The sequence below is a fragment of the Hyperoodon ampullatus genome (genome assembly GCF_949752795.1).
Source record: "Hyperoodon ampullatus genome assembly, chromosome: 18".
NCBI lineage: Eukaryota > Metazoa > Chordata > Mammalia > Artiodactyla > Ziphiidae > Hyperoodon > Hyperoodon ampullatus.
In genome coordinates, this window is record NC_136931.1 from 44,860,107 (window position 1) to 44,886,799 (window position 26,693).

At 42.8% G+C, this 26,693-nt stretch overlaps 1 protein-coding gene across 1 annotated transcript in view; it reads left to right on the forward strand.

Moving 5' to 3' along the window:
* The window catches only part of TDRD12 (tudor domain containing 12), a gene marked incomplete at both ends in the record, with an annotated part of 82,317 nt that extends 57,332 nt beyond the window's left edge, over window positions 1–24,985 (forward strand). Inside the window, 12 exon segments of the mRNA XM_079724064.1 lie at window positions 666–765; window positions 12,500–12,687; window positions 13,433–13,643; window positions 14,848–14,940; window positions 16,764–16,936; window positions 22,586–22,695; window positions 23,784–23,844; window positions 23,933–24,046; window positions 24,133–24,286; window positions 24,371–24,439; window positions 24,445–24,568; window positions 24,894–24,985. Of these exon segments, the coding sequence (XP_079580190.1) occupies window positions 666–765; window positions 12,500–12,687; window positions 13,433–13,643; window positions 14,848–14,940; window positions 16,764–16,936; window positions 22,586–22,695; window positions 23,784–23,844; window positions 23,933–24,046; window positions 24,133–24,286; window positions 24,371–24,439; window positions 24,445–24,568; window positions 24,894–24,985 (1,489 nt within the window).
* Between the last annotated feature and the right edge of the window lie 1,708 nt (window positions 24,986–26,693).

Here is a 26,693-nt window from a genome sequence, read left to right on the forward strand (position 1 = left end):
AATTTGGAGAACATGGATATATCTTAACAGTCAGGAGATCCCTGAGTCAGGGATCCAGACACGATGCCAATACTTGATCAGTGGATCTCCGGGACTGAGTAGTAGATGTCTGTTAGATATCTACTGGATTGAAGTTAATTTTAAGATAACTATTGAAATTAACTTCTTTGAATTATGTACATTATCCAGGTTATTAGCAGCAATTTCCATTATGCCTTTACATAAAATATTGAATTTTAAAACTGAAGCTTTAAGTATTTCTCAGTTTAGGTTACGGAATGGCTCCTGGTTTAGAGGTTCATTGGCCTCTGTTGTGGGTTATAGTGATGTGTTTCTGATTCAGAGTCTTTATTTTGGAAGTATATTTTGTTCATTTACGTACTGCATTTAAGACTGTCTGGAGAAATAATGCAGTAACTCTGTCCTTTAAGTTTACTCAGTGCCAGTTAAATTTTAGGATCCCTTTCCACTTATTTACACACTGTTAGTGTCATCTGAAGGATTTAATTAACTTTACAGCATTTGGTTACTTAACTTTACAGCATTTGGAATACAAGTTCTCTGATTTCGATTCTAGATTAATTTTCCTGGTGAATACTTTAAAATTCATGTTGAAAATTGTTATTTTTTTCCCCTGGTTTTAAAATCCTGTTCCTTTTTTTCAGAGGCAAAAGGATCTGTCCTGATCGACACCATATTAATCCAGAAGTAGACATGCCAAGGAAGTTATCCAACCAAACTCTACCAGTGTTTGGATACATAAAAGTAAGTCCTGTTAAAGAACTTGTCCAATGATTAATGGTCATTTTAATGAACAACTTTCATTCTTTAAGAGGTAGAATTTAATAGAATGCAATTATGACAGTACTAATTACCACCGTTAATCTGACAGTAGGCACTTATTTTAAGGGTTCTTATATGGTGCCTTATTTCAAGGTGCCAGTTTGTTCAGAAAACCAAGATCAAATTGGGAGATAGATAAACCACTTAAATTTAGGGATTTCTTAGTTATATTTTTAGAAAGAGTTATTTCCCTTTGGGGACTATTAAAAATAATGTGATGATTACATGAAGCTTTTCAGATCATCCATGATTATTCCTTTGGGGAATATTCTGAGATGCAGATAGAATTGCTGAGTTGAGTTGTCACTTTCTTGTGAATCTTTTTTTTTTTTTTTTTTTTCTCCTTCCTTCCTTTTTGAGTTTGAGTGTTCTGCCTTCACCTTCCCTTTCCCTTAGGGTGAATCTGTTATGTTCATTCATGCTTGTGCTCCTCCTTGTGTGGCTATGCTGTACTCGTTTTCTGGGGCTGTTGTCCAAATACCATGAACTGGGTGCCTTAAAACAGCACAAGTTTATTCTCACACAGTCCTGGAAGCCAGAGTTTGAAATCAAGGTGTCAGCAGGCTGTGCTCCACCTGAAGACTCCCTTTCCTGCTTCTTCCAGCTGCTGTTAACTCCAGGCGTTCCCTGGCCTGTCTTCACCTCGTGGCCACATCCCTCCAGTCTCTGCCTTCATCTTCACATCACCCTCTCCTCTTCTCTGTGTGCCTCTTACAGAGCACACTTGTCAGTGGATAAAGGGCCCACCTCCATAATCCACAGTGATCTCCTCACCCAGAGATACTTAGTTACATCTGCAAACACCTTTTCTCCAAATAAGGTCACGGTCACAGATCGTGGGAGTTAGCACAGAGACAGTTTTCTTTGGGGGCGTGGCAGGAGGCATGGATTACCATTCAACCCAATACGGTTTTCATTGACGACATGATTTTTGTCTTTAATTTCTGATTCTTTCCCAAGTTCTATCACCTCATTTCTACATTTAAAAATTCTGATTTATGTGGTTCTTTTATATCATATATCATTTTCTTAATAAGCTAAAAGGCAGCTAGTTTTGAAATTGGAGTACAGTTTTAATCTATTTTGTGGATACATTTTTCTGGTGGCCTTCATTGTCTCTAGGGACTGTTATTCTTCTCTTTTTTATTATTGTAACTTAATATGGGATTTGACCTTGATACTTTGCTGTTGCTCATTTTTCGATAAAATTCCTTTTCCTTAAATTTGAGGAGGAGATGTGGGTCAGGATAACTTTTCTAATTTCACAGAGTTTCCATTTCTGTTGTTTCCATGTCTGGTTAAAAAAAAAAAACCATGAAAACACAGTTTCTGAGATTTTTGAGGTGCCCTGGCTCTGTGCCTCTCACCCAGGTACATCTGGCCTTTTTCTTCCTTCATCTCTCTTGCCCCTGGGTGGACAGTTTGGAGATTTCACAGGGGCCCAGCCTTCTCACCCACTATCAGAATGCATGAAAGCCTTCCAGTTCAGCTGCCCTTGTCACCCAGGCCCACTGTGTTTTCAATGAATACCTGCTGCCTCTTGTGGAATCCTCCTGTTCCTAGTCTTTCAGACGAGCTCATACCTCCCAGTGTGCTTCCTGCACAAACAGTGATACCATGTAGGTCTTGTGATGTGGGTGGTTTTTATCTGCTGTTTTTGTTGTTGTTATCTAAATTAATAGATTTTATTTTTTTGAGCAGTTTTAGTTTTACAGAAAAATTGAGCAGAAAATACAGAGTTCCCCTGTACTCTCCCCCGGCACCCCCCACCAGTTTCCCCTATTATTAACATCTTTCATTATTGTGGTACATGTGTGATAATAGATGAGCCAATATTGATAATTATTATTAACTAAAGCCTACAGTTTAAGTTAGGGTTCACTCCTTGTAGTGTACGTTCTATGGACTTTGCCAAGTGTATCATGACACATATCCACCATTACAGTATCACACAGAATACTTTCACTGCCCTGAACATCCCCTGTGCACTCCACGTGTCCATCCCTTTACCTCTTCCCCAGAATTCCTAGCAGTCACCGATCTTTTTACCGTCTCTGTAGTTTTGCCTTTTTCAAAATGTCATATAGTTGCAATCATACAGGGTGTAGGTTTTTTGAACTGGCTTCTTTCATTTAGCAGTTTGCATTTAAGATTCTTCCATGCCTTTTTGTGGCTTAATAGGTTTTTGGTTTGTTTTTTTTAACATCTTTATTGGAGTATAATTGCTTTACAATGGTGTGTTAGTTTCTGCTTTATAACAAAGTGAATCAGTTATACATATACATATGTTCCCATATCTCCTCCCTCTTGCGTCTCCCTCCCTCCCACCCTCCCTATCCCACCCCTCCAGGTGGTCACAAAGCACCGAGCTGATCTCCCTGTGCTATGCGGCTGCTTCCCACTATCTATCTACCTTACGTTTGGTAGTGTATATATGTCCATGCCTCTCTCTCGCTTTGTCACAGCTTACCCTTCCCCCTCCCCATATCCTCAAGTCCATTCTCAAGTAGGTCTGTGTCTTTATTCCTGTCTTACCCCTAGGTTCTTCATGACATTTTTTTCTTAAATTCCATATATATGTGTTAGCATACGGTATTTGTCTTTCTCTTTCTGACTTACTTCACTCTGTATGACAGACTCTAGGTCTATCCACCTCATTACAAATAGCTCAATTTTGTTTCTTTTTATGGCTGAGTAATATTCCATTGTATATATATATACCACATCTTCTTTATCCATTCATCCGATGATGGACACTTAGGTTGTTTCCGTCTCCAGGCTATTGTAAATAGAGCTGCAATGAACATTTTGGTACATGACTCTTTTTGAATTATGGTTTTCTCAGGGTATATGCCCAGTAGTGGGATTGCTGGGTCATATGGTAGTTCTATTTGTAGTTTTTTAAGGAACCTCCATACTGTTCTCCATAGTGGCTGTACCAGTTCACATTCCCACCAGCAGTGCAAGAGTGTTCCCTTTTCTCCACACCCTCTCCAGCATTTATTGTTTCTAGATTTTTTGATGATGGCTATTCTGACTGGTATGAAATGATATCTCATTGTAGTTTTGATTTGCATTTCTCTAATAGGTTATTAAATATGTTATTAAATAAAAATAGGTTATTTTTATTGCTGAATATACTACAGTTTGTTTATCCATTCACCTATTGAAGGACATCTTGGTTGCTTCCAATTTTTGGCAATTATGAATAATGCTAGAGTGCAGGTTTTTGTGTAGACAGAAGTTTTCAACTCATTTGGAGTGTGACTGTTGTGTGTGATTATATATATAGTAAGACTATGTTTTGCTTTGTAAGAAACTACAAAACTGTTTTCTGAAGTGACTATACCATTTTACGTTCTTACCAGCAATGAATGAATGAGACTTCTTGTTGTTCCACATCCTTGCCAGCATTTGACGTTGTCGGTGTTTTAGATCTTAGCCATTCAATTAGGTGTGTAGTGGTATCTCACTGTCTTAATTTGCAATTCCCTGATGACACGTGATGTTGAGCACCTTTTCATATGCTTATTTATCAGCTGTAATCTTCTTTCCTGAAATATCTGTGAGATAGTATGTTCAGGTTTTTTGCCCATTTTTTAATTGAGTTGTTTGTTTTCTTATTATTGAGTTTTAAGAGTCTTTTGTATATTTTGGATACCAGTCTTACCAGATATGTGTTTCATAAAAATTTTCTCCCAGCCATTGGCTTGTCTTTTCATTTTCTTTATATAGTCGGTTCTTGTTATCTGTGGATTCAGCCAACCTCAAATCTAAAATATTTGGCAAGCAAGACTTGAATTTGCAGTGGTCCAGCAACTATTTACATATCATTTACATTGTATTTACAACTATTTACATAGCATTTACATTGTATTAGGTATTATGAATAATCTAGAGATATATGCAAATACTTACACCATTTTATATAAGGGACTTAAGCATCCAAGAATTTTGGTATTCACAGGGGGTCCTGGAACCAATCCTCCGTGGATACTAAAAGATGATTATAGTGTCATTTGGACAGCAGAAGTTTTTAATTTTAATGAAGCCCAACTTTCCAATTTTTTCTATCACAGACTGTGCTTTTGTCATTGTATCCAAAGAGTCAGTGCCAAACCCAGGGTCACCTGGAGTTTCTCCTATGTTATCATCCTCATCTGCTTTTATTTTGGGGTCCATGGGGATATTTTGTTAATTACATTTTGTTGCAGTATGTCCCTGGCTTTGGCTTTGCTGTCTCACTGCTCTGTCTGTCTTTATGTCAGGGATTCAGAGAGAGTCAAAAAATATGACACCTCACTGTGGCCACCTTCCCAGAACCCCTCTAACCAAGACCCTCCTTTTTATTTAATTTTATTTTTATTTTTTACTTTATTGAAGTATAGTTGATTTTTAATGTAGTGTTAGTTTCTGTTGTACAGCAGAGACTGATTCAGATACATACATATATATATATATATTCTTGTTCATATTCTTTTCCATTATGGTTTATTACAGGATATTGAATATAGTTCCCTGTGCTATACAGTAGGACCCTGTTGTTGTTTATCTGTTTTATATGTATTAGTTTGTATCTGCTAATCCCAAACTCCTAATTTATCCCTCCCCGACCCCCTTTCCTCTTTGGCAACCATAAGTTTGTTTTCTGTGTCTGTCAGTCTGTTTCTGTTACGTAAATAAGGTCATTTGTGTCATATTTTAGATTCCATGTACAAGTGATATCATATAATATTTGTCTTTCTCTGGCTTACTTCACTCAGTATGATCATCTCTAGGTCCATCCATGTTGCTGCAAATGCCATTATTTCATTCTTTTTTATGGCTGAGTAATACTCCATTGTGTATATATACCACATCTTCTTTATCCATGCATCTGTTGATGGACATTTAGGTTGCTTCCATGTCTTGACTGTTGTAAATAGTGCTGCTATGAACATTGGGGTGCATGTATCTTTTCGAATTAGAGTTTTCTCTGGATATATGCCCAGGAGTGGGATTGCTGGATCATATGCTAGCTCTATTTTTAGTTTGTGAAGGAACCTCCATGCTGTTTTCCATAGTGGCTGAACCAATTTACATTCCCATCAACAGTGTAGGAGGATTCCCTTTTCTCCACATCCTCTCCAGCATTTATTGTTTGTAAACTTTTTAATGATGGCCATTCTGACTGGTGTGAGGTGGTACCTCATTGTAGTTTTGATTTGCATTTCTCTAATATTTAGTGATGTTGAGCATCTTTTCATGTGCCTTTTGGCCATCTCTGTGTCTTCTTCGGAGAAATGGTCTTCTGCCTATTTTTTCATTGGGTTATTTGTTTTTGTTTTAGAGTTATATGAGCTGTTTGTATATTTTGGAAATTAATCTCCTGTCAGTCACATCATTTGCAAATATTTTCTTCTGTTCCATAGGTTGTCTTTTCATTTTGTTTATGGTTTCCTTTGCTGTTCAAAAGCTTATAACCTTGATTGGGTCCCATTTGTGTACTTCTGCGTTTATTTCTGTTGCCTTCAGAGACTGACCTAAGAAAACATTGGTACAATTTATGTCAGAGAATGTTTTGCCTATGTTCTCTTCTAGAAGTTTTATGGTGTCATGCCTTATATTTAAGTCTTTAAGCCATTTTGAGTTTATTTTTGTTTATGTTGTGAGGATGTGTTCTAACTTCATTGATTTACATGCAGCTGTCCAACTTTCCCAACACCACTTGCTGAAGAGACTGTCTTTTCTTTATTGTATATTCTTGCCTCCTCTGTTGAAGATTAATTGACTGTAGGTGTGTGGGTTTATTTCTGGGCTCTCTATTCTGTTCCATTGATCCATATGTCTGTTTTTGTGCCAGTATCACACTGTTCTGATTACTGTAGCTTTGTAGTATTGTCAGAAGTCTGGGAGAGTTATGCCTCCAGTTTTGTTCTTTTTCCTCAGGATTGCTTTGGAAATTCTGGGCCTTTTGTGGTTCCATATATATTTTAGGATTATTCTAGTTCTGTGAAAAATGTCATGGATAATTTGATAGGGATCACATTAAATCTGTAAATTGCTTTGGGTAGTATGGCCATTTTAACAATATTAATTCTTCCAATCCAAGGGCATGGGATATCTTTCTATTGAATCAGTTTCCATTATCAGTGTTTTATAGTTCTGAACATAGAAGTCTTTCACATCCTTGGTCAGGTTGATTCCTAAGTATTTTATTTTTAAAAGGGTTTTTTTTTTTTTTACTTTCCCTTTCTGATATTTCATTGTTAGTGTAAAGACATGCAACAAATTTCTGTATGTTAATCTTGTATCCTCCTACCTTGCTGAGTTCATTTATCAGTTCTAGTAGTTTTTGTGTGGGGTCTTCAGGGTTTTCTATATACAGTATCATGTCGTCTGCCTATAATGATACTTTCACCTCTTTTCCAATTTGGATGCCTTTTATTTGTTTCTCTTGTCTGATTGCTGTGGCTAGGACTTCCAATACTACATTGAATAGAAGTGGTGAGAATGGGCACACTTGTCTTGTTCCAGATTTTAACAGGAAGGCTTTCAGCTTTTACTGTTGAGTATTATGTTTGCTGTGGATGTGTCATAAATAGCTTTTATTATGTTGAGATATGTTCCCTCTATACCCACTTTGGTAAGAGTTTTTGTCATGAATGTACGTTGAATTTTATCAAATGCTTTGTCTATATCTATTGAGATGACCATGTGGTTTTTATCTTTACTTTTGTTGATGGAGTGTATCACATTTATTGATTTGCATATGTTGAACCATCCTTGTGACCCTGGGATGAATCCAACTTGATCGTGGTGTATGATCTTTTTTATGTGTTGTTGGATTCAGTTTGCTAATATTTGATTGAGAATTTTTGCAACTATATTAATCAAAGATATTGGCCTGTGATTTTATTTTGTGGTATTATCTTTGTCTTCTTTTGGTATCAGGGTGATAGTGGCTTCATAGAATGACTTTGGGAGTGTTCCCTCCTCTTCAATCTTTTGGAAGAGTTTGAGAAGGATTGGTAATAGTTGTTCTTTGTATGTTTGGTAGAATTCCCCAGTGAAGCCATCTGGTCCTGGACTTTTGTTTGCAGGGAGTTTTTAAATTACATACCCCCACACCCCTGGTTCCCAGGGGATCTGCTTTCTGTCCCTATGGTTTTGTCTTTTACTGGAATTCCATATTAATGGAATTGTACAGTATGTGGTCTTTTGAGTCTGATTTCTATTACTCAGTGTATTATCTTTGAGATTCGCCTGTTTTGTTCTATTTTATTGCTATGTAGGATTCCACTGTATGTTTGTCTGTTCACAAATTGATGGACATTTGGGTTGTTGACAGCTTCTGGCTGCTTTGATCATTTGTGTTACATCTTTGATGGTACATTTTCTTTTCTCTGGAGTAAGCTCTAGGAGTGGAATTGCTGAGTCATATGATACGTGTATGTTTGTAAGAAACTGCCAAACAGTTTTCTAAAGAGGTGGTACCATTTTACATTCTGACCAGCACTGCATGCAGGAATTCCAGTTGGTCCACATTCTCATTAGCACTTGGTATTCTCAGTTTGTAATTTTTGCCCCTCTGTTGCATTTGCGCTGTTATCTTATTTGTGTTACCCTGGTGATAAAGATCTTAGACATCTTTCCACTGCTTACTGGCCATTTGCATCTCTTCTTTTGTTAACTTTCTGTTTAGAATTCTTGCCCATTTTTTATTTGGGTTTCCTTCTTGTTGAGTTTTAACAGTTCTTTATATATTCTAGATATCCTTTGTCAGATACATTGCAAATGTTTTCTCCCAGGAGAAAGGCAAAAGTTTTTAATTTTGATGAAGCCTAGTTTTTTACTTTTTTATTTTGTATTTTGTGCTTTTCATGCCATAAGAAATCTTTGCCTACCATATGGTTGCAAAGATTTTTCCCAGTGTTTTTATTCTAGAAGCTGTATAGTTTTACATTTAGCTCTGTGATCCATCTCAAATTAACTTTTGTGTGTGGCAGAGTTTTTTAAAAGGAGGCAAGGTTTTTTCTTCTGGATAATTGGTTGCTCCAGCATCATTTAGTATAAAGACCTTCTTTTCCTTCTACATTATATTGGCACCTTTGACAAAAATTAGGAGACCATATATGTGATTTCTGAATTCTTTTTTTTTTTTTTTTTTTTTACTATTTATTTATTTATTTGGCTGTGTCAGGTCTTAGTTGCAGCACGCAGGCTCTTTGTTACAGTGCATGGGCTCTCTAGGTGTGGTACGCAGGCTCTAGAGTACGCAGGCTTAGTTGCCCCCCTTGCATGTGGGTTTTTAGTTCCCGGACCAGGGATCGAACCTGCGTCTCCTACATTGGAAGGCATATTCTTAACCACTAGACCACCAGGGAAGTCCTGATTTCTGAATTCTTTATTCTGCTCCTTGGTTTCTTTGTCCTTATGCAGTATCACACTGGCTTGATTACTGTAGCTTTATAATCTTGAAAACTGGTGGGTAAGTCTTCCAGCTTTGCCTGTCTTCTTCAGTATCCTTTTGACTGTTACTTCGCAAGTCCATATAAAATTTTAGGATCAGGTTGCCAATATCTATTATATTTAGAATCCTGGTGGGATTTTGATTGGCATTGCATTGAGTCTGATACTGAACCAACCTTGGGTCCACTTGCCTGTGTGCATGGTAAAGCCACTCTACTGACACCAGGTCGTAGTGAAGGAAGTGCAGCGTCCACTGTAAGGTGCCAATACAAGGAGAACGAGTGGCTCATGCTTTAAAAACCCCCAACTCCCCAGTGGGTTTCAGGAAAGCATTTTTAAGGCCAGGTGAGGGATGGGGAGTGACAGGGCAGGTGATCAGCTCCTGCACAATTCTCTGATTGGTTGATGGTGAGATAACAGAGTGGTGTCACGGGGATTAACATTATCAATCCTTAGGCCCCAGTAGGCCTGGGGGCTATGTGCTCATTGGTCATCAAGCAGTTAACATCTTCTGTTTGGTGAGGGGTTTTCACATCTGTAAAACAACTCAGGTAACATGCACAGATACAATTACCTGGGTACTTCAGAGAGAAGCTAAAGCAGAGGATATGGGGGAGGGGTCTGCCGTGGGAAGGCCCCACAGGGTCCTACTCGGTTTCAAGTCTATAGATTAATACAGGAAGAATTGACATCTTAGCAGTACTGAGTCTTCTTCATCCATTAACGTGGTACATCACTCCATTTGTCTAGGTCATCTTTAATTTTCTAAGCAATGTGTTACAATTTTCAGTAGATGGATCTTTTACTTTTTGTGTTAAACTTGTCCCTAGTATTTCATGTTTTTGGATGTCATTGTTATTCTCCCTTAAACTTCATTTTCTAATTGTTTTAGAAATGTGATTGATTTCTGTATCTTACCTTGTGTCCTGCAACCATAACAAACTGAATTACTGGCGAGAGGGGAATCGAAACAGGTGGGGAGGTGTGTGGCCAGAAGGGACCCTCCCATGTGCCCAGGACTGAGGGGTTTCCCGCCACCCAGGATGTTCGGTGCTGGAACCAGGAAGAGTGGGTCACCTGTCTGGGCGCCTCACGCTCTCCCCCTCCTGTCAGGAGAGTCCAGTCCACAAGCTGCTTTTTGCCACCTCCGTTCTGCCAGCTCAGTGTGTCATGGATGTGCTGATGCCGTGTGGAGGGGACGGCCACAGACTGATGCCTGCTCGGGCCTGGACTTTGTTCATCAGTGTTTGCTGAACACAGAGCCTTCTAACTTAGGAAATGTGGGGGAAAAGGAACTCTCCCCTTATTCCTGTCATCCTCAAACAGTCACCATTGGCATCTTAGTATATTTTCTCTGTTACTTTTCTTTGTGCATCTTTCAAAAAATATACTTGCAGTTGGAGTGTATGTTATATCCTGCCAAGCTCTCATAACATTGTCGTGAGAGTTTTTCCCATCCCCTGCACCTCCTGTCCACTGACTCCTGTCACCCAGTGGGCTTCTGTCTGGGATGCCAGGTTGTTGGGGCCCCTAAACCATAGGGGAGAAGACTCCCTGGGAGAGGCCATCTGCCAGGCTAGAAGGAACACTGAATTCCCTGCCCGAGATGAGGGCCGGCTTGACAGAGCACCGGGGTTTCACTGAGGCAGATTCTCCACAGGCTGGAGGATGGCTGGGTTGGGAACCATGATAGACATGCTACTTGTCCTCTCCCGGCTCACCTTCCAGTGGGGATGGTCAGCAGTGAGTAAGATGGTGACGGTGCTGCAGAGAGGATGAAGTGCAGTGAAGTTCTGCAGTGTGTGCTGGGGGATACGGGGCCCTTTGGAAATTAGAGGCAGGGAGGGGCCCTCTGAAGAGGGGTCAGCTGCCCTGAGGGCCAAATGATAAGAAGGATCCAGCCATGAGACTATCTAGGGAAGAATATTCCAGGCAGAGGAAGCAGCAAGTGCAAAGGCCCTGAGGTAGGAGTTACGTGGAATGTTTGCAGAGTAGGACAAGGCTTATGGCGAGTGTGAAGGGTGCAGGCAATGAAGCTGGTGGGGGGGCGAGCACAGAGGAGAGCCGCAGGCTGTCAGCCCTGTGAGATCCAGCACCTTTTGGTCACAAGGGGTGACCTCTCCCCTGCCTGCCTTGCCTCCCAGATGGCACTGCCCTCTCTGCCACCCCAACAAATAACCACTGCTCACTCCTGCCATCTGCTCACTCCTCCTGCTCTGTAGCCAGGGCTCCCTGCCCTAATGCATACTGTTTGCCCCCCCGTCTGGAACGCCTCCTCCGTACTCTTGCATACCTGTGCACGCCGACACCCCAACACATGCCAATAACCCTGCGTATGCTTGCCTGCAAAGAGTTGTCTTCTTGACCACACACCAGCTGTGGCACATCTGTCCACCCATGGTTGCTTAGGGTCCCTGTAGGACATGCTTCCTCTCTGTGTTCCTTGTGTCTCATACACAGCAGGCTCTTACTAAAATACTTCAGAAAGGGCTCAAGAGACGAGGAGGCTATTTTTTTTTAAGGATTTTTATAAAGTGCAGTTAAAAAGTAAACAAAGGAACACTTACTAATAATAAAGCTTTAAACTAATATTTACCCAAACCCCTTCCATTAGATTTAAAGTGAAACTATAATTATTTGTGTGTATGCTAAGGTTTTTATTTTGTTTTTTGGTCAGTTTCCTAGTTTATTTTTAAATCTCTGTTGTGTGCTTTGGGCTCTTAGGTCAGGTGCTGACTTCTGCAGATACCTCTTTGCTTCAGAGTGAGGTTTTTGTTTTTTGGTTTTTTTAAAAATTAATTAATTAATTTTATTTATTTATTTTGGCTGTGTTGGGTCTTTGTTTCTGTGCGAGGGCTTTCTCTAGTTGCAGCGAGCGGGGGCCACTCTTCATCGCGATGCACGGACCTCTCACTATCACGGCATCTCTTGTTGCGGAGCACAGGCTCCAGACGCGCAGGCTCAGTAGTTGTGGCTCATGGGCCTAGTTGCTCCACGGGATGTGGGAGCCTCCAGGGCTCGAACCCGTGTCCCCTGCATTGGCAGGCAGATTCTCAACCACTGCGCCGCCAGGGAAGCCCTGGTTTTTTTTTTTTTGAAGGGATTTTATTTTATTTTTTTAACATCTTTATTGAAGTACAATTGCTTTACAATGGTGTGTTAGAGTGAGTTTGTTTTCTGGATATGTTTACTGTTTATGTTTCAGATAATACCCTTTTATATTTTGAATGCAACAAATTACTTTGGTCGTATAGTTGATAAACATGTGGATCTTTATGCAACTCTTACTGCGGAAATGAAAGAGTATTTTGAAGATTCCAGTAATAAAACAACTGTTGAAAAGGTGGAGAAATTTGGATTTTATGGATTAGCAGAAAAAGTAGTTTTTCACAGGTAAAATGTCTCTTTATTTCATCTCTAAAAGTTGGGACGCATAAGGTAACTTTAAGTGGTGTTGAATCCCTGTTTTCATCTCTGTCCATATGACCGGTGTACACATACTGAGCCTGGCTGCCTCCCAGCAGGGTGGTGGTGGGGTCGTGTCCACCCTAGTCCGGCTCAGCTGTACTCTCGAGGCTCATCTGCCCTGGGGCTGCTGAGCACAGAGCGTGGATGACAGTGTGACATTTATATATGGACAGTCATCGACTCACCTAATTCTTACAAAATTCCCATAAAGTGGGCACAGTTCCCATTTTACAGATAAGCAGACTGAGCCCTGGTGAGGTTATGTAAGTTAGCTAGGTCAGCCCAAGAAGTGGCACTGTCAGCGTTCCATCCTGCCTCGTGTGCCTGTTTGCACCCATGGCCCTCAAATGCCCCACCCGTCCCCGCTTGGTGATAGCCCAGATTGAGAACCTTGGAACCTTTAATTTGCTATGTTAATTTTTCTTGTGTTGTCAGTTAAAGGAATTCCCTTTATTCAAAGTACTACACTATTTTTTATACATAGGTATACTTTAATTAAATACATCATGGCTACGTGCTCTTGCTGACTCCAGTTATTTTATTTCTGGTATGGAGTAAAGCCATGCAGTTTAGGGAACTTTTGTGTGGTTTGCTTCTAACGAGGAAGCCGAGGCGACGATTATTTCCCTTTGGGTTTCTGTGTTAGACTGAGGCCACTGTTGTCCTGTAGGGTTCAGGTGTTGGAGATGAGCCAGAAGGAGGACACGTGGGCCCTGGATAATGTCCTCGTGAAGTTCATAGATGAAGGCAGGACCGAGCTCATCACAAGAGACCAGTTGCTTCACCTCCCGGAACGTTTCCACACTCTGCCGCCCCAGGCTGTGGAGTTTATCGTTTGTAGAGTGAAACCCGCAGACAATGAAATTGAATGGAATCCAAAGGTGAGTTATTTTGGCTTTTTATATTTTGTTGACTTTCAGAATATATTTAACCCAGAATAGACACAGAATTGAGGTGTATTTGAATTTGGAGTATTGGGTTTGGGTGAACTGCTTCACGTTTCTGGCCAGGAATGCACGTACAGCGCTATGTGTAGACTAGCTCTGAGCCCTCAGAGAGGCCGGGCGTGATTGGCCATTGTCGTCTTTAGTGCTCACACACTTTGGGTGTAAAATACGCACCGTGCTAAAAATAAACTGTCTGTTACTTAAAGAGAATAAACAGTGTACGCACTCAGAAAAGTGGATACCCCTGTCACGGGGGCACATAGGTGACGGACACTCTCCAGAGGGGCCAGGTCATTCCACTGAGCTTGGGAAGAAGATGGGCAAGGAAGGAGAGAGCGAGTCCAGAAGAGCTTCCAAAGGCGGGGACGTTCCCTCTGGGCCCTTCAGAATGGGTAACGAGGATGTCACCAGGTAGAGCGGATAAGGCACTGTGAAGGCGAAGAAGCCCCCCTGTACCAAGACATGGCGCACATGCCGTCTCGGGTGGGTGGAGAGGCCCAGCCCTCGGCGCGGCAGGGACATCACCAGAGCAGTACGTCCTGTTCATAACGAGGCTCCTGATTCTTCAAAGGAAGGCGAAATTCCGTACAGTCTGATTAACAGGATAGGAAAGAAGCCATTGCAGTTGGCAGAGCAGAAAGTTTGGGTTGTAACTAGTGGAGTTGAATGAGGACAGGTGCAGAGGTGAGTCCCAAGCGCAGGCCTGTGCTGTGACTCCTCACACCGCGTGGTTCCCAGCGTGGGTGCGTGTCCCCCCATCCCCTCTGTCAGCTGTCAACCTGTCTTTAAAGGATGGATGTTTCTTTCTTCGGAAGCTCAGTGAGAGAGTGAGGAGAGAGAGTTAGTTCTACTGCGGGTGGGGACCAGGGCCCCTCAACCCCAGTGTCCCTGCTGCTGAGCAGCCCCAGTGTGTGACCTCGTCCTCTGGAGCAGCTGGAACACCCTGTGCTTGGGACTCACCTTTGCACCTGTCCTTGTTGGTGAAGGGGTGTGATGGCCTCCATAACCTGCCTCATGGGGTGGTCGTGAGGCTCAAAAGAAAGGCATGGAAAAGCTTCTTGCAAAACTATAGAGCACATACAGAATAAAGTATTTTTTTAAAGCTTCAGATAAATTACTTAAGTGTTTTTTTTTTCAGGTTACTAGGTACATTCATCATAAAATTAATGGGAAACTGCATGATGCAAAAGTGATGTTGGCTTTAGGAAATACGGTTTGGATTGATCCAATGGTAAGTATGCATTTTTCTTGAAAAGAAACGTGTGTTTGATGCGCCCCTGAAATTACCCAAATTATTCTAACCTGTTGCTTGAATAACTATTTGCCTCACATAAATGGAGGCTTATTTGATAAGGGCTCTGTGTCAAGGAGAGCTTTTTCCATGTTATTTGGGTCATGAATGTGGTCATGGGTTTTTTGGTTTAAGGGAACCATTTATATTGTAACCCAGCGCTCACAGGTTTGTGTGTGTGTGTGTGTGTGTATAAATCACACACGCTCACACATACAACCAAGACAGAAACTTCATGAAACTATTGTTAGTACACGCGACAGTCTCTACCATTTATAATTCTTTTCCAAGTGGTGACTGTGCACTGGTAATCCGATTTCACAGTCCTCTGCCCACACAGGTGGGAAGCCCTGGGACAGTAACTTCCCTGCAGAAGCACAGCCGTGTGCTGGTGTAGTTGTAAGTGATCTTAAAGTGGTCAGTAATGTGGAGGATTCCGGTCCGCAGGCTTTCCAAGACAGATTTTATTATGTTCACGGTTCCTACCTCATCCATTCACCAGATATTTATTGAGCACCTACTGTGTGCTAGGACCTGTATGGGGCACTGGAATTCCATCCATGAGCAGACTCCTACCCTGTGGGGGTGGGTGGGACTGAGCATGAGGCCAGGACATGTGACTCAGGGCCTCAGCCCCGCTCTGCTTGCACCCTGGGAACTCTACTTTTCAATTCAGAGTTTTGCTCTATTAGGCTTAAATCTTAATTATTATGATTATTTATACGATTTAAAGGAATTCAATTCATAAAAAATGTTTTGTTGAAAGTTCTTTTTATAAGAGTGAAAAAGCCTTAACATGGAAAAGAAGAGTTTGGGTATAAGATTTAAGAGTAAGAGGAGAATGTGATTTTTAGAAGGGAAGGTAGAGACTACCAGTGCAGGTAAATGACGAGGTCTGGGGGGTCTTAGTCGATGTCATAATAGTCAATATTGTGGTGGTTTTTCATCAGAGAAAAAAATGGAAACTTTATTAAGCAAGGATTTTTTAAACTATAGCTAAGAGAATGAAGCAAAAAAGAAGAAAACCCACCTGGCAAACATGCTTCCGCAGCTCCAAAGTGTAGCAGTGTTCATGGCACACTGGAGGGGAGACAGACCCCACACCTGCCGCCTTCTCCCTCCAACCCCAGCTCGGTCCCCAGGCTGAGGGGAGAAAGGCTCTTCTGCTATCCCTGGACGGGAGTGCATTCCTGATTCCCATGCTCCCTGGGGAGGCGCCCCAGCCAGCACCAGCCTGGTTGACTCCGACCCCCATGAAAGTCCTGGGGCCACACCTCCCACCAACAGGAATTAGACAATTGCAGATTTTCATGTTTTACTTAATTTTGTGTAAACTGAAATGGATGAGAATGTTTCGGTTGCAGAAAAAAACAAGTGGAGGAAACTGTCCAGGACGCAGGATTTAGGGCCTTGGTGTAGGCCCTTTCTGGGCATCTGAAGACCCTGAGCCTTCTTGTTAGGAGAGGTAAAAGCACAGGAGGGAGAATCAGAAAGATCTAAGAATTGTGCGTGTGGTTACAGCATCACGGATGGGTCTTGTCTGGGATTTTACCTCAGGACTTGACCTTGGCCCCAGCCCCACACCTGATCATATTTCTCCAGCATGGGGCTGGGTTCTGGAAGATTCCAATGAGGAGGCCCTTGTGGTGGCACATGCCCTGGTGCATCAGACATTGCACAGTGAGATCAGGAGGCCACGGTGAGAGTGTGATTCATCTAAAGTTCTAAGTGTAATTCCTGCAAACGTTTTTTCTTTCATTCAGGTGCACATTACAAAACTTTCAAACTTGAAAACTTCTGTCATTGATTATAATGTTCGAGCTGAAATTTTGTCAATGGGAATGGGCATTGATAACTCAGAACATGTAGAACAACTGAAAAAATTATACAAAGGAGCTAAAATGCCAACTTTTGAAGAAAGCGTAAGCCAGACCCTGTAAGTGGATTTTTGTCTCCTTTTGGAAGAGCTGTTTTGTGGTGGTATAACTCACAAGTGTTATGGACATTTTTTCTGAAAATAGAATAGTTTAATGAGTCTCTGCATTCCTATCACTCAGCTTCAATAATTACCAATATCTGGGGAGTCTTATTTTATCCAAACCCCAGCCCACATTTTTGTTTTTGTTTGACTATTATAAAACAAATTCCAAATATATTTCATCTGTATCTCTTACAGAATGAATTTTTGTTAGCTTTGTATTGACAGTGCACATACACAAAAGAACACGTATCGTAAGTGTGGCTTGGTGGATTTTCTGAGCACAGAAGCCAGCCCCAGATCAGAAACAGGGTATGACTCAGAGACACCTCCTGCTTCCCCCGCAAGGGCAGCTGCTTTCCAGACACAAAACAGCATGGATGGCTTCTTCCCTGGTTCATACTTTGAATGGAATCATGCAATGTGTCCCTTTCATATCTGGCTTCTTTAACTCATCATTATTTGTGAAATCCATCCATGTTGTGCATGCAGCTGTAGACCTGTAGATTCTCATGGCTGCGTCATATTCCATTGTATGAATATAATTTATTTACCCATTCTGTCGAGGGGAGAAATTTCCAGTTCTGGGCCACTTCAAGTGGTACTTTAAACATTCTCCTACATGTGCTTTGGTGCACTTAAAAATGTATTCCATTTCTTACGAATGGAATGGAATTGTTGAGTCATAATTAGACTACTGCTCAACAGCTTTCCAAATTGGTTGTACCAGTTTTCACATCCACAAGCAAGATATAAGAGGCTATGGAAGTCTCTGAGAACTGGCCACCCCCAGAAAGGAGGATGGACCCAGCATGTGCATCCACTGAAAGACTCGCATCAGGAGCTCCTTTCGGTCAGGAAGAAATAGCAGACACCTAGTAGAAAATGGGGCAAAAGATTTGAACAGACACTTCACAATGTCCAATTCATTAATTGTCCAATAATTAATGTACGAAAAGGTGCTCAGACTCATTACTCATCAGGGAAATGTAAATTAAAACCACAGTGGAGCAATACCACTTCATAGCCACAAGAAATGAGAGGAAAGGAAATACCAAGTGTTGGCACGGCTGTGGAGCAACAAAAGGCTTTAAAAAACTTGACGGAAGTGCTGTTATCATAGCTAGCAAAATTAACGGTAATTTTTTAATTGCATTTTTAAAAATTGTGTTAAAATATACATAACAGAATTTCTCATTTTTATTTGTTTTTTCAAAGTGTGGTAAAATACACATAAAATCTATCACAGTAACTGTTTGTTTTTGCGGTACGCGGGCCTCTCACTGTTGTGGCCTCTCCCATTGCGGAGCACAGGCTCCGGAGGCGCAGGCTCAGCGGCCATGGCTCACGGGCCCAGCCGCGGATATGGGATCTTCCCGGACGGGGGCACAAACCTGTGTCCCCTGCATCGGCAGGCGGACTCTCAACCACTGCGCCACCAGGGAAGCCCACAGTAACTGTTTTTTAAGTATACAATTCAGTGGCAGTAAGTACGTTCACACTGTTGTGTCACTGTCACCACATTCTCCAGAAGTTTTCATCATCCCAACGGAAACTCTGTACCCATTAAACCGTAATGCCCATTCTCCCATTCCCTCGGCCCCTGGGAACCTCCGTTCTACTTTCTGTTTCCACTAATTTACCTGTTCTGGGTACCTCATATAAATGGAATCATACAATATTTGTCCTTCTGTGTCTGGCTTATTTCACTTAGCATAACGTTTTCAAGGTTCATCCATGTTGTAGCAGGTATCAGAATTTCTGTCCTTTTAAGGCTGAAAAATACTGCATTGTATGGATATACTGCATTTTGTTTATCCATTCATCTGTAGTGGGTATTTGGCTGTTGTGAATAGTGCTGCTGTGAACATTGGTGTACAAATATCTGTTTAAATTCCTGCTTTCAGCTCTTTTGGAATTTCTGGATCATATGGCAATTCCACGTTTAATTTTTTGAACTGCCAAACTGTTTCCACAACAGCTGTGTGTGATGTTCCCACCAGCAGTGTACAAGGTTCCTGTTTTCTCCACGTCCGCGGCTAGAAATCAGCCTGAGATGAAAGCTTAGGGTCCTCTCAGGACTTTTCTGAGCGTGCGTCTTGCCTCGGCTGCACGTGGCGTTCTCGGTCCCCTTTTGAATGTCCTAATTTCCAGTGAGTCTCCCCTAGCTTCTCCAGGCCTTCGATGGTCTGTTGTGTGTCTCCTTGCGTCATACCTTGCCTCAGGTGTCCATGGGTCTGTAGTGGCCTTTTCTGAGCAGTGCCCACAGCTTTCCTGCATGTGTTCTGAGTTCCGTGAAACAGAGGTGAGCATCTTGCATTATAGTCCCTCAGGTATCCCCCAGATGGCTTAGAATGGACTACACAATAATTCACACACGAAGTCTGCTCTGCCCTCTCTGGTTTTGGGTGTGGGGTGGTGGGGGAACAGGAAGGTAGTTCAGACAGCTTCTGGTGGTTCTTTCAGTGTGTCTATGGGGAAATGGGAACCTGGAGCATCCTAATCCGCCATTTTGCTCTGTGTGTGTTTTGGATGCTGGAATATTTTGTTCAGTCTAACTTTGTTTCAGTTGACCTAATTAATAGATAAATACTTTTAACTGAAGTTGCCAATACGTAAAGTTGAAATTTTAAAATTTGTTCATTTATTCAGCAAATATTGATTGATTGTCTACTGGGGATACAGTAGTGAACAAAACAGATGAAGGGCCCGCTCACATTTCAGTGGAGACAAATGATAAACAGGTTACAGAAGTACATAGTGGATAATGTGGTGTCACGTGAGATAGAGCAGATTAACACAGAAGGGAAGACAGGGTAGTTTGGGGTCTGAGACGGTGAGCAAAGACCCAGGAGGTGAGGCCTGACCCAGGCAGATACCGAGGCGTAGACCCATGTGGGCAGAGGGAAGGCTTGGTTATTCCTTGGTTCCAGGAACAGAGAGGAAGGTGCAGTGACCAGAGCAGCAAACAAGGGGAGAATCTAGGTGTGAAGGTCAGATCTTGTTGGACCCTGTGGCCATTGCAAGGGTGGGCTCCTCGGAGGAGGAGGTGGAACCATGAGAGAGTTTTGAGCAGAGGAATGGCTTAATCAGAACATTCTGGGCTACTGTGTTGAGAACAGACTGGAGCGGGGGACAAAGTGTGTGCCCAGAGTTCAGGACAGGGTGACAGCGGCTCAGACTAGGGTGGTTTTTGTGGAGGTGGTGAGAAGCAGCGGGTTTCTGAATGTAACTGTAGTGGGCGTGTGGTCTCAGGGGGCCTGGTCAGCAGCTCCTGGTATTGAGAGCCAGGATGCTGGACAAGGCCCCGAAGGACTGAGCACTGGGACTCTAATGTTGAGAGGTGGCAGGCAGTGGGGACATGGGGGAGGAGCCTGAGAAGCAGAAGCCTGGAGCTGGGGGGGCGGGGAGGGCATCCAAGACAGCAGGTGAGGGAAGGGTTTCACAGAGCAGGGAGCCATGAGCTGCCAGGTGCTGCGAGGCCACATGAAATGAGGACTGAGAACTGACCAGTGGATTTTATGCTGTGACCATTGGAGACCTTGAAGGGTTCCTGAATTACTGCTGAGAGTAGGAGAATTTCAAAGAACGTGGCAAAGATTAAAATAGTCTTAAGTTTGTAGAGTTTTCTATCTTAATAAAATTGGGTACCTGTGGAATTAGGGTATCTTGTTTTCTACACACTTTCAGGAAACAAAAATTGCTCCATATTTACTTTTAAGATACTCTTTTAAAAATGAAGACACTACTACAGTTCAGTAGATTTAATCAAGACAGATTGATCACTTATAGGAAACACAACCACCGTGGAGCCCCAGCTCTGCACGAAGCGCCCTGCTCAGTCCCTCTGCACACGTGATTCTGTGGCTGCACAGGAGTGCTGCGCACCTTGGTGATAATCACAGGTAGAGGGGCGTGCAGAGGCCTCGCAGTCTACGGAGGGAGTCTGTCTCCAAGAAGGAACTCCAGGGCTTCCCTGGTGGCGCAGTGGCTGAGAGTCCGCCTGCCGATGCAGGGGACACGGGTTCGTGCCCCGGTCTGGGAGGATCCCACATGCCGCAGAGCGGCTGGGCCCGTGAGCCATGGCCGCTGAGCCTGCGCGTCCGGAGCCTGTGCTCTGGAACGGGAGAGGCCACAACAGTGAGAGGCCTGCGTACCGCAAAAAAAAAAAAAAAAAAAGAAGGGGCTCCATCTGGGGAGCTGTGCTGGTTGTCTGGATCAGAAATGAGGAGAATGGCACCATTCTTACAGCAGGCTGGGAAAGAGGACAGAGCCTGGGGACTTGAAGATCTGGAAGCCGTAGGGCTTAGTGGTTGGCAGACCCAGGGGAGTGTGATTGTATAATTCTGCGCCCTCATGACTGAGAGGAGCCAGCTCAGAGAGGAGGACCTACTGAGTGGGTTTGGACATGAGCTTCAGGTTAGTGAAGGGGTAAGCCTAGCGCTCAGGAAAGCGGCTGGGGAGGCTGTGGTTTGCTGGGGTTTGAGGAGAGTCAGAACTTGTGTAAGTGTGAGAGGGGGAAGGAACAGGACCCCAGGAGATGAGGGTCGAGGGGAGATCAGAGCCGTGGTGGAGGAAGAGGGTGGGCAACAGAGCGTCTGGGGCTGCACAGCGGTGAGGAGGACAAGGCCTGGGGAGGGGTCCCTGCCTGGGCGGTTGGAACATGGGACACTGCCCTCCGCACCACAGGCTTCATGGGTGTCAGTCAGTCGTCCCCTTGGAGACACACACGCACACTCCCTAACCACAGGTGTGTGTGTGTGTGTATCTGTGTGTGTACACATGTGTTTGTATAGGTTTGCTCCTTTACGCTTGAATTATCTCAAAAAGGATGCACAAAAAATGAATTACATTGTCACCCATGAGGAAGGAAATTGGTGGCTGGGGAACAGAGGTGAGAGGTAGATTTTTCACGGTGTGGACCTTTCTGTTTATTTTAAGATATTGAACCACATGCATGTGGTTACCTGTTCAAACAACCAAAAGAAAAGCACAATTAAAAAGTTTTACAAGAATGAGATAGCCCTCTATATACTGATATGGAATAATCTCCACTTATTAAGTACAATAAAATAAGGGGTAGAAAAGTGAATGTAGTAGGTTCCCATGTGTTTAAACTTGCGTGTGTCTGTTTGTGTGTTTTAGATAGAAAGATACAGATGGCAGTATTTGCCTTTTCGTGCAAAGAATGTTTCTAGCAGTAGATCCAGACTGTTGAGAGGGTGTCTCTGGGAAGCTAAGGCAGGAGAGGAAAGGAGATGGCTTGTGTTGTCCTCTTTGAAGTGGGTAGCAGTGCATACTATCCTCTAAGTGATTTGAAAAGAATGTTATTTCGGTAAGTGAGTGCCTGCCTTTATCGGATGATATGTGTGTGTCGATCAGCTACTCTGCACCCAGTGCCAGGGGCGCAGTAGTGCCCAGAGCTGACTGACCTGCCCGTCCTCTGTAAATGAGCCGTAAGCTCTGTGCGGGTCTGACTCGTGGTAGGAGGTACTTCACAGATGTGTGTTGCTGGCCTGCCTCCCTCTTCTCGCCGGGAAGTCCCTGTAGGAGCCAGATTTTGCCTGTCTCCTCGTCTCACAGTTAACCTCTGCCTCTTCTACCCAGGATGCCTTCTTCCACAGAAGATGATGCTCGTCTGCAGAGCACACAGCAAGAGGACAAGGGCTCAGAGAGAGCTGCTGACTCCCAGACAAACTCAGAAAACCCAACACATGGTTGGTCATGTAAAAGACGGTTAACTTAAAATCATTAATGCTTGGAAATTTTCCAGTGTTTAGGCTTTCCACTTTTAGATGAATTAGAGAGAACGTGACATAAACTGACATTACCTAACTTTCTATTTTTGACAGTGCGGCTTCCAATTTTTTTGGTAACTTTTTTCTTTTTTGTTATTTGAAGTATAATGCTCATCCAGCAAAAGTGCACAGATCTTAAGTGTACAGCTCATCAGAATTTTTCCTATGTGTATTACCATTACCCACACCCAGATCAAGCTGTTGAACATTTCCAGAACCCCAGTGGTCTCCCTTACGCACCCTCCCTGTCTGTAACCCTGCCCAGTAACCCCTGTTCTGACTTCTGTCACCATCAGTGTTGCTGAATTGGAAGCACGTGTTATACACTCTTGTGTCTTCTTTCACTCAACTTTATGTCTGTGAAATTCATCTAGATGATTGCAAGTAGCAGTGGTACTTTTTTATTGCTGAGTTGTATTCCATGATATGCATGTACTACAGTTTATTTAGCTGTTCACCTGTTACAAGACATTGATTGTTGACTACTGTTAACAAAGCTGCTCATAAACATTTTTGCTCAAGTCTTTGGAAGCTTCAAATGTTTCAGATTGAGAATTTAAATTGCATTGTTTTAGGAAATGTTATGTTCAGCAGTGGTTCCTTGTGTGTACTGGCCACTGTTCTGGAAGTCATCGTTAGTGGGGCCGTAGCAGGTTAAGATAGCAGAGACACTGGAGCATTTGTATCATATGGCCAATAATTATACGTGGTTCCTTTTCAGAGAGTTTACTTTCTCAATTGTTTAATCATAATATTTAACAAGGCAAATATTTGTTTTCTTAGTCTGATATTTGTTTTATTAGTTATCCTAAGTGATCTGCATTTTAATTTTTTTAAATTATTCTTTGCAATTGGATACTTTGGTTACTGTGAAGTTTATACTCTCACAGTCTTAGTGAGTAGTTCCTCAACTAAAAGTTGCATAAAATGCAAAAAAGTACATATATATACATATATTATGGAGTCACATATCAATAACCTATAGGAAAATTTGACTTTTTGTACAGAAACTTTACCTGAAAACACTGGAGATGCTTCCATTAAAAAAACTACAGGGCCTCTGAAAAGGTATGCTCATCACTGTTGGGGTCTGCTTTCCTTCCTTGCCGAGCGAATAAACAGAGATGAGTGTATAATCCTCTTCACTTTGTTCTAGCTTCCACCCACAAATAAAATGGTTCCAAAAAGAGGATGTGGTCATATTGAAGATAAGAATAAGGAATCTAAAAGATTACAAATGTGAATACTTTAGAGATAGAGTTGTTTTCAGGTGAGTTTATGGATAGCTTATAAAGTAAAAGAGAAATAATTTCTAACATTTTAAAAGGCTGGCCTCATTTCTTTTTGTAAATCTAGTGCCTGGGTGGGAGAGAAATTTTACTTGGCTGATTTGGAGCTGCAGGCCAACATAATAAAAGATGATTGCAAATGCATAGTGAAAAATGATGAACCAATAATCACTCTTTCGAAAGAGAAAAAGGAGTCTTGGTGTGGCTTACTCAGACAGAGGGTGAGTTGAAATCAGCTGTGCTTGGGCTTAACGCGCTGAGCATGTTTTATTCTCTCACTTAACATAAACTGTTATATTGAACAGAATCCTAACGTGGCTTTTGATTTTGATCACTGGGAAGAATGTGACGAGGATAAGGAGGATAGCCACTTCTCCAGGGTAAGGGGGCACCCATCCCTTGGAGAGTCGTAGGTCCTGAGCACCATGGGGGTGGACGCAGTCACTCAGCCGACTTCAGGAATGTGGCCTTTGTGGAAATGGGTCTCAATGTAAAGCCCTTAGGTATTAGTTTTCTCCTCGTGGTTGACCTTGGTGCTAAATGTTCTGCTTTGAGGAAGTATCAACTCTTGGTTATAAACATACCTCCTTATAACACTTTTACAAATATTTCTCCTAGGAAAATAATTTATTCATAAGCAGGCAAATTTTACCTGCTTGTTTCTTGCTTAAAATAATGAAAATATAAAATAGGTCACAAAATATAGAGCTAGAACCCAAGGGACTTTTTCTGCAATGACCAAAATAATGGGGTGGGGGGGTGAGGGGTGGGGGAGAATTGCTAATTAATCTATAATTAGTAACATATTTTTAATAACGTCTCTCTTAGCTGTAAATTCTCAAAACCCCTCCTGCAAAGTGGTAGAGCTGGTTGAGACCAGTGACAAAGCTTCAGATGAAGACGAAAGTGAGAGTGAATGAGAATGTGAGTTAAATCCTGCAGAGCAGCCAGAGGACTCTGAACAGAGATGGATGTTGCTACGTGACCGAAAGCTGAGAAGACAGGCAGTCACGTTCAGACCTTTTGTCACTTCAAGGATCAAGTATAACTAAGTGCTACCTGGTGGCACTGGGATTAGTAATGGTGAGAAGTTCTTAATTGATTGAAAAATGGGCCGATGATGAGACTCTGGAAGGAAGGTGGAAGCAGAGACACAGCGAGTGCTGGGCTGTCCTGCCCGTCGCCGCTGGTGTGAAGCCCACCTCAGCACTCAGGTTGAGTGATGCCCGCCGTGGCATTTGGGTAATGAACTGTACCATCTGGAGTTCGTTTTTCATTTTTTTCATTTAGACCTGTGTTTGGTACATTCTTAAAACCTTCTCTTGTGCATATAAATGGAAATTTCTTAAAATTCATACCCCGCACTGCTTAACAGACCTTTTCAACCATGAGTTAGTTGAGATGCAGTGTGAACTGTCTGTGTACTGATACTCCTAGTGTTCTTTAGATATTGATAGCTACCCAGGGTAAGTTTACTTCTTGTGAAGAGATAGGTCAAGGATGAGAATGGGGTTCCCTCAGCAATAGCAGCCTGACCCAGGGCTTTCTGGAGGTAGAGCTAGTGCTTCCGAAGAACCCTTGGAACCTGCAGAGTCCTGCACAAATAGGACACAGGTTTCTCTCCAGTGGAAACTGAAAAGGTCATGTGGGGTGCCTGGAGGTAACCCTCAGAACACCTGGATGCAGTGAGCCCTGAAAACATTCATGACGCCATCCTGGGATGAGGCTGCGGTGCCTTAATAAAGTCACGAGGTTATCAAGAAATGTGTATTGTCATTACCGCTTAAGTGTGGGAATGCCCAGAGCCTGACTTTTCATGGTAACTGGAAAAGTTAGGCGAGCTATTGGGAAATTTACACCCTGTGCACTGCTTCAGTGTGGGTCTGGCGGCTTTGCCTAGAAGAGGAAAAGAGCATTGGTAGGCTGTTGGAACTGCCCGCAAGATCTGTCTTCTTTTTACACATCAGAAAGCACAAGTGCCCAAGTTTGTGTATGTCCCAGGTATAAACCACCATGTATGTCCCAGGTATTAAAAGAGAGGTAAACTCTGTCGTCAAGCTGTCGTGTCCCGTGAGCAGGCGTGGATCACCCTCTGGCTGTCAGTTTCCTCATCTGTAGAATAAGATGTTCAGCTCCTTGTGGGGCCTCACCTGGCCTGGGGGGCCCAGAGCGCTGCTGGGCGGGGTCAGGCCGCTGCCCTCTGGTGGGAGGACGCGGCGTCCAGCCTGGACAGCTGCCAGGAGCGCAACCTTGATGCCGCCTCGACTCCCGTGGGTTGACTGGCAGGTGTCTGACTGGCAGGTGTCCGATTGGCACGTGAAGTGTATGGGGAGTGATTTTCCTTTTTCTTGGCTAACTAGGGCAGGCTCTGGGAAGTGTGAAGTTCTGGTGTCTTTGCTGGCAAAGGTTCTGATTCTGCAAAACTCTTTTAATGTCCTCATCCGGTGTACTTTGCTTCCACCGGGAAGGGCTTTGGGTCGGCAGCCAGGCCTCCTGAACTGCACTGGCTTTCCTTGAGATTGTTAGCCACCTGCAGTGTGTGCTCGGTTGTATCGTTTCTTTCGTAAAACAGCACACAATAATAGCAAGCAGTAGAGCTGCACAAACGTGTGTTGCCCACGTACAAAT